The 8,581-nt window shown below is 41.1% G+C and overlaps 2 protein-coding genes across 2 annotated transcripts in view; both read left to right on the top strand.

Annotated features, from left to right (window-relative positions):
* Positions 1–1,719, top strand: part of LOC106806027 (putative hydroxypyruvate isomerase) — a gene marked incomplete at its 5' end in the record, with an annotated part of 4,912 nt that extends 3,193 nt beyond the window's left edge. The window contains 4 exon segments of the mRNA XM_014807860.1: positions 49–98; positions 446–515; positions 1,050–1,184; positions 1,321–1,719. Of these exon segments, the coding sequence (XP_014663346.1) occupies positions 49–98; positions 446–515; positions 1,050–1,184; positions 1,321–1,373 (308 nt within the window).
* Positions 1,720–2,332: 613 nt separating this feature from the next.
* The window catches only part of LOC106806016 (putative aminopeptidase W07G4.4), a 15,496-nt gene continuing 9,247 nt past the window's right edge, over positions 2,333–8,581 (top strand). The window contains 8 exon segments of the mRNA XM_014807842.1: positions 2,333–2,503; positions 3,348–3,483; positions 4,388–4,453; positions 5,506–5,588; positions 6,091–6,199; positions 6,536–6,666; positions 7,326–7,501; positions 7,976–8,061. Coding sequence (XP_014663328.1) covers positions 2,490–2,503; positions 3,348–3,483; positions 4,388–4,453; positions 5,506–5,588; positions 6,091–6,199; positions 6,536–6,666; positions 7,326–7,501; positions 7,976–8,061 — 801 coding nt within the window. The 5' untranslated portion in view covers positions 2,333–2,489.

Below are 8,581 nucleotides of genomic sequence, written 5' to 3'. Positions count from 1 at the left end.
TATATATATATATATATATATATATATATAATCAAACATCAATTTCAGCTGTGGATTACATTGAAAAGATCAAAAATCCCAATCTAAAGCTGCAGCTGGTAAGCATATATGATCCTTATTGTTGATCACAAGTTTGGCACAACTTCCTACATGTATATCATAATCTATTGTTTTGTGTGCGGATAGATCGAAGGAAGCTGGCGAGTCACTGCATGCTAATGAAAACATTTTCAAGCTAGCAGGAAAACGTTGTTATTAATGTCATTCTTCTTTTGTCCTTCTTCTTCTACTTCTCTTTCTTATTTAATTCTTTTCTTCTTCTTTTTCTTCTTCTTCTTCTTCTTCTTCTTTTTCTTCTTATTATTATTATTGATAATAACAGATGACTGCCTGCTGATGAATACATTTACATGCTTCTTAGTGTAGTTTATTTTGCTGCTTACAGGACACATTTCATCTGCAGATTATTGCCGGCGACCTGACATCCAATATCAAGTGGCTTCTTCCATATGTTGGTAAGTGGTTTATCTAAAGTCTATAACTATAACTATAAACTCTTGGCTTTTTTAATGTCAACAGAGATCAAAAGGACTTAATTACTCGTAAATGGCTTTGTGTCATGTTGTCCCCTCTGGAACTCAAACATGAACTAAGGACATTTGCCAAGTTATCATTCAGTCCTTTACCATTATCAGGGCCATAGTCAGCCTTTCCAAGAGGGGGGATTCCTTCCAAAGCTACCTACAAGGATTCCAAACCTACTATATACTAATAAAGCTTCATTAAAATTTTCGTTTCATGCTTTTATATACATACTGTATCAGATATGTGCTATTTTGATACAAACCAGGGGGAATTCCGGAATGCCTGGAATCACCCCTGGCTACGCCCCTGATTATGGATGTGTATATAGACACTTCATAACAGTACAGATAAATTGCTGTTTCGACACTCATTCGTTTGTTACAGGGCAGTATATAATTACATTGTCTGCTATTTGAAGTTTATTCGTGCTCACGAGAGTTTACCATCAATGTTATATGCGTTAGGTCACATACAGATTGCTCAGGTTCCAGCCAGGCATGAACCAGATTCCTCTGGAGAGATAAACTACAGCTATGTATTCCAACTCCTGCAGGAGCTGCAGTACAGTGGATGGATTGGCTGTGAATACCAACCCTCAGGTATGTGGTGTACATGTTAGTACTTTCTGTACTACAACGTTTCTTTGCATTCTGATACGAAATTGAATTTGGCAGTGTGTCATAATGAATGATAGCATGAAAGTCTTTATAATTATTTATCTTGATTTTATTTCAGGAGGAACTATTGATGGGTTACGCTGGTTAAAAGATATGGCACCTACAACCTGAGGCAGCAAATCTACCTGTTCCAGCAATAACAAGGATATGGCCACAAATCAAATACATGCTGTGATTAGAAATATATGTAACCAAATAATCTATACCCGCTTACACATTTTATAATTAAAGCTCCATGTTATATATATACTAATTAGTTTATTTGCCAGTCACTATATGCTTTCTGCTCACATGTTACAAATATACTAGCTCTAGAACTATACTATAGCCCATCGCTCCGACGAAGGCGGCCTGCGGCGGAGCCCAGGTGTAGCAAAGGCCGGCCGGGCTATAGTTCTAGAACTAAAAATTACGAATGATACAAATCAAATAAATATGTTCTGTTTGACATATTCAACTGACAATGTGAATGTGCAAGATTTCTTGAATAAGCAAAAACATTGCTGTGTGACTATGAAGCTCACTAATCACGCGTCGTGAGATCTGTTCTAATATGACATCGTACCGCCATCTAACGGATGAAATACTTTACAAACATATACACGTATACACGTGCTGTAACCTAACGGCAGAACACGTATATCAACGTTGATATACGGGCGCTGCTATGGTTGTAACATAGAGATAGAGATATAGAGAAATATATAGAGACCTACCTATATTACATACATTACCTTTACCTACTTATATTATTTTTATGGTTCGTAAGCACAAGTTGTGAGATCTGTTCTAATATGACATCGTCGCGCCATCTAACGGAAGAAATACTTTACAAACTTATACACGTGTTGTAACCAATGTCAGAACACGTATATAAACATTGATATACGGGCTCTGCTATGGTTGTAACATAGAAATATATAGAGACCTACCTATATTACCAATATTACATATATTACCTTTACTACCTTTATTTCTATGGTTTGGTTTGTAATCACACGTCGTGAGATCTGTTCTAATATGACATCGTCGCGCCATCTAACGGAAGAAATACTTTACAATCGCGCAATGACGTCAGTAAAACGCCGCACGTGAAACATTAGCGGATTTGACAGCGACATGCGTTTGGTGAGCGATAAACGAGACTGATAACCAGTCGCGACCTGAACGTCTGTCTACGTGGCCCTCGCAAACAACTGTCTCTGCGTGTTCTTCTTTTCTCCAACCATGGCAGCACATAGGTGGGTAAATTTCACGGTTTATACTTACCGGTATACGTCTCAAAAATTATACTTACTCACTGTCTGTCTCAATGCACCGGCATGACCAAGTTTTTGGCTAACGCTAGTGTTCCCAACTTTGATATCATTAATGATTAATGATTAATGATTGATAATCCTAACCCTAACCCTAACCCTAACCCTAACCTAACCTAACCTATAACATAACCCTATATAACCATTAATTACACCGTTATACACCATATTATACACCATTATAACCATTATACACCATTATTATACACCATTAATGACACCGTCATTAGGGAACACTCCTAATGGAGTACCGTATCACCCCAGTTTTTAACCATCACGACCATGAGTAGGTAAGATTATGACTACGGGTCTCACAGCTGGCTATATAACTCGTGTACCGTACGCCCACGGCCTGCTATCACAAGCAGGGCTGGCGGCACAGTGGAGCGTAACCCCTAGGGCCGCTGAGAGGGTCTATATGTCCCCCATGTTACGTACTGCCGGAACGTACCCTGCTACTATCTATATAACCGTTACCTAACCCTAACCATATAAAATATAGTTACCAGGGTACGTACATTCCGGTATACCGGACTGTAGCCAGGGTACGTACGTTCCGGCAGTACCTGGGGGACATAGACCCTATGAGCCCTAGTGCCCTACAGCGCTAGAGGTACCCGGGTACGGGGGGTACGTACCATGTAGAATGTATAGCCTGTAGGACGAAAAGGGGTACACTGGTAGAGCTAGTTGGGAGCCAGGTGCCAAGCGCCATGCAGCCTTATACCCGCAGCTAACAATCTCATAGTACTGTTACTATACTGTGCAGGATGCCGTGCGCTGTAAAGGTGTGTGCAGAGCTGAGCAGCGCAGCCCATGACTGTTTGATCGTGGTCGCCGAAAGCCTGCAGTGCTTGAGTGGAGAGCTGGCATTCCTAGGCACTGCACTCACTACCCAAAGAGAGGTATATACGATCTACATCCGAAAGTTCACCCGTAACGTATAGACGACCCCCCCTCCCAGAACCCTGCCTGTATATGTATGATCTTGGGAGGGAGATCTCTCGATCTGCATTAAAAAGAGCAGAGTTCTAGAGCCTTTGTAAAAGTCTCCAACACTCTACGCTCTACATCAAATGCTCTAGCTCTAGCTACCTGCATGTGTCTCCACCTACCCACCCTTTACGCTACAACCTGTTGTGTAGATATGTGCTTACAGAGCCAACACTATCACTGGCCCTATATGTGGTTGACGATTACTTGGCCCTATGGGAGAAGAACTAACAGTCGAGACTACTGTATGACCCCAGCCTGTAATGTTGTAATATGTTTGGACTTGTATCCTAAAGGATACATAAGCTGAGTATTACAACGACTATCCACATATATGAGGGAGCAGGTCCATGGGGTAGGAGCAAGGAAGTGGAGAAACATGCAGAGCTAGCTATGCTGGGTATGGGTATGGGTATATCTAGGTCCATGTGGTAGGAGCAAGGAAGTTGAGAAACGAAGCTAGTGATGCTTATTTTTCTGGAATTTTTATACCTTTGAAGAAAGCAAGTAAATAAGGTATTGAGCTGCAAGGTAGTCCTCCCATGTTACTCATAGGCATGCATTGTCATGTCATTAGCCCCCATACTAGTTTTAGCTTCTAATTAGCTAATTCTAGTTAGGCCCTAGGGGTGGCCACAACTCTAGGGTGGAATAGAGGTGAGCAGGTTTTAGCACTATTGAATATCGCATTTCTCTTTTGAATGGCATATTTATTATGTACACTGAAATTTCACTGTTAGAGTCATATCCATATGTTCTATCTTGTATTTTATGTTGTTTTAAGCAATCAGTAATATAATCACACATATCTTTCAGGTGGACAAGAGTGTTGATAATGCGTTGACAGTACTGAGGCTGGAGAATATATCAGGAAAGAGATTGGTAGGTTGCACTGATGTGCCTCTGCCAGTAAACTAACGCATTTTAATTTCAGACTTTCTGGCAATAGTCATACCCCTTCTGTTTCCCATGTACCACCCACCGTGCTCCACCCTCGTCCCTTTATGATAAGTAGGAGGTTATATACAAGCTGTGAGGGCAGCTTGGATAAAAAAACGGTATTTCGAGACATGGCAAGAGCTGTTCAAACCTACATAATGAAACTTTCACAAGTCAAAACTAGTCGGCTATTGCTAGCCTACATCCTAGAGTTAACCAGGTCCTCAGCATAGCTTTGAAAGATAGCTCAGTGTATCTGTACCTCCAGTGTACCTATTTCCATATTCACGCTCCACTATATATTGATACACTATCTTTGCTGTTAGTTTTGACAGTCTAGAGTGCGCTGTATTGACGCAAACACCTGCTACAAACGTCTATGCTTTATCGCTCAGTAAATATACCCTAGATGTGATTTATGGTCATATCCTAGTGGCTCTACATTGAGTGTCCCTCTATTGTGTAACTACGTATAAATCCAAATCCCTTATCGACCCTTATAGAATTTATGGAGAGCAAAGGGTATGTGCTTCATATGTACTTCACACAAATCCATACCTTTTTTACTTGTGACACTAATACAGTTTTAGCAATATTTTCTAATGGATTTGGCTCCATTTACAATGCATGGTATCTTTGTACTTTTCAGGAATCTCAATAAGAATTAAAAATAACTAAAAACCTGATTTAAAAAAAACGTTGCTTTGTGTTATGGATGAGCCTCTAGCTTGTTCTTCTGCCATTATAAGAATTGATGTTGCACTGTTAAAGTACCTTTATGGCACGATTCACATATACTGGAGAATTTTAATTATTAAAAAACTGATGGCGATTATTTCAGTTGTGTACCTCAATGTTATTTTCAGTAAAAATATGCATTATTTATACTCCATTATCATTGCGATTAAGTAATAGATACTCTACCCTTTAAATTACTGAGAATTTCATTTGATTAGAAAACCAGCTGCATATGTAATGGTCGGTGTGCATTTCAGGTGTACTCGCCTACAGGTCCTGTCAATAGGGACTATGATGATGTCCGGAGATATTCGGAAGCCGCCACTAGCGCTACCAAGCGGTAGGATTATATGTCAGAGAGACAGCTGTCACTCTGATGACAGAGCATTGAGACTGCGACTGATCGAGTGCCTTAGTTATCACATACACACACAGACACATGCACAACACACATACACATGCACACACAGATACATGCGACACACACACAAACACACGCGTGCACACACACACATGCACACTTAGACAAACACATGCGTGCACATGCACACTTACACGCACATGCACACACACAAATACATGCGTGCACACACACACTTACATGCACATGCACACACGTGCAAACGCACATGCATACATGTGCAAAAGCACATGCATGCACGCATGTACTTGCATGCACATACGCACACACGTATATATGCAAGAGTCTAGTACCAAAGTTAGTCACAGTCACATTCTCTCTTTTTTTTAAATATTTTTTATAAGCTTAGCAGTAGTAATATTATCACAATAGCTCTGCTGTAACAGTCATGGATAAAACTAACAAACCATGTCTGTTACAGCGCACTGGCCATGGGCAGTGTGCGCCCTCTACTGGTGGTGCCTAGCAGCAGTGCTTTCAAGCATGCCAAGCTTATGTCTGTACTTGGGGCTTTGCATGCGCTGTATGTGGTAAGTGAACACGATGTCCAATTTACGCTGTATATTTGGCGGTGGTTTAATTTTCGCGAATTTCGCAAATGCGTCCCCGACCGCGAAAATAACAGCACGCTGTTCTTCACTGATTCGGGAATTCACCGAACGCAAAATTAGCCACTCGCGAAATCGTCCATCCAGTCTGAATTCGCGAAAATATCTGTACGCGAAAAGTATGGTGTATACAGTAGATGAAAGGTTCTTGTTATTTTACTTTATTTTATTCATCATGACATGACTAATTATGAAAGTAAATTTAAGTTGGATTTACAGACTCGCATTCTATAACCTGCTTCCGAATTTAACTTCCAGCCATTAGAGGTACGTGAGGCCGTTCCAACGAGGGCCAGCAAGGTTAGCTGTCTAGGGGTCTGGACATCGGTCAGTGGGAAGGAAACACCAGATGGTCTGGTCAAGCTCATTACTGCATTGGAGAGTGGAAGGTATATACGTATTCCACGCACGAGACCACTAAACTGATTTCTGTACAGTTTCTCAACATGAATCCCGTATAGAGACGAGCAGCCAGGCAAACATTGCGGGTTCTATATTCTGCATTAATTTCTATGCAGAGAAATGCTACATATAGATCTGGGATATACCAGTTTGCATTAATTAGTGCTTACAACCATGTATGTGGCGCCACCTATTGGCAAGCCAGGTTATTGGTTGTTTTTGCCAGGCTAGCACCTTCTTGGAAAAAAATTGAAAAAGATCCAAGACCCCATATTCAAGAAGGGTATTCTTTAAAAGAATATGGAGCCCTTGAAAATGATTAGTATGTTTTTGGCAAAGTCACCTCCAAAGTTGAAAATATGATCTACTTTATGCTGAAATTATGGGCTTAAATTTTACTTTTGCACTGCCAGGAAGGTAATCTGCCATGTGCCATGTTTGTAAAAAGGGTGTATATTTTAATGTTGAAAATCTCATTTATTAATTGATAAAATGTGATGGAAATTGTTCACATTCCCCATGTTTGGTGTCTGTAATAAGGTGAAAATGTGGATAAATAAATGTTTTTCCTGGGACTAGCTGCTACCTCCTTAGACAAACTAGCAACAATGTTAGCGATCTGATGGAAAGCTGTGGGTTGTTGCAGGGGCGTGGCGCGTGACATTGGTGGTTCTGACCCCGAACGCATGGCGGCGCCACGTGTCGCGGAGTACGTCCAGCAGCTATTCAAGGGGTCTTCAGTCAGTGTCAATGTAGTGTCGGATGTCAATGAAATAGAGCGGGACTTCCCACTACTGGCCGCTGTCAACAGGGCGACCAAAGGTGAGCATTCCTCGACCCGAGCGTAAATACAATCAGTACCCACTACTACAGGGTTTCTTATACATAAGACACACAGTGGCGCACCGCCGTTGTCAAATTTAACATCGCCGTTGTGAAAATGTTCCTGTAATTACTGATAAGTATATCCTGTATCTATATACCTATAAGTATATATTATATCAATACATCCTGTATTGGAATCCATCATGCGCAATTTTTTTCCAAACTGGCCATGCATTACCTCCTTTGTCTAATTTTCCCCCAGAAGAAACCCTGTACTAATAGCCTACAAAGTGCTCATCCAGTCTTAATTATCGTACTAAAGGATGTATGTTCACAGACATAATTGTATATGTATATGTAAACTATTCTTATGATATAATTGAATAAATAGATATAGTGACTTGTAGCAGTGTAAAGTCCTGATTTTCTTGAACTGATCGCACGCTGTTATTGTGAACCTTCGTTACACAGGTGTGCCTCGGCACCAAGCGCGGCTCATACAGATGGAATACACTGGAGAGGGCGCCACTGACCTCACCCTGATGCTCGTCGGAAAGGTACGAGCACCGTCAGCTACTTGCAGTAGAAGCCGTTGTCTCACATGTGGCACGAGCGACATCATATTATCAGGCAGGGGTGAATGATGACAGACATCTATGCATTATTCACTCCCTGATATTATCAGGAGTGAATAGTAATGTAAACAGGAATGATGATATAAATCCAAAACTTGTGTGGTAACCGGAATAAACTTTAATAACTTGCACAGTGTAGTCACAACTTTCACCAAGTCTTGCGATCACCTCCAGACTCTCCCTCCTCCTACATCTCTGTCCTATATATTCCCCCCAAAACTCCTACATCCTGCACGCACATGTACCCGTTCTCCCAGACCGCGTCCTACCCCCATTTCACAATGACCCTAGAAACTGCCTAACCTAAAAACACGCTTATCCAATTCACTTTCCTTATCCAATTCCACGCGTCACGTGCGTGCGTGTGCGTGTTGTGTGTGTGTGTGTGTGTGTGTGTGTGTGTGTGTGTGTGTGTGTGTGTGTGTGTGTGTGTGTGTGTGTG

This window comes from Priapulus caudatus, unplaced genomic scaffold (genome assembly GCF_000485595.1).
Source record: "Priapulus caudatus unplaced genomic scaffold, Priapulus_caudatus-5.0.1 Scaffold137, whole genome shotgun sequence".
In the NCBI taxonomy this organism is placed as follows: Eukaryota; Metazoa; Priapulida; class Priapulimorpha; order Priapulimorphida; family Priapulidae; genus Priapulus; species Priapulus caudatus.
The sequence above is the reverse complement of the archived record's forward strand: the minus strand, read 5'-3'. Positions and strand labels throughout refer to the sequence as shown.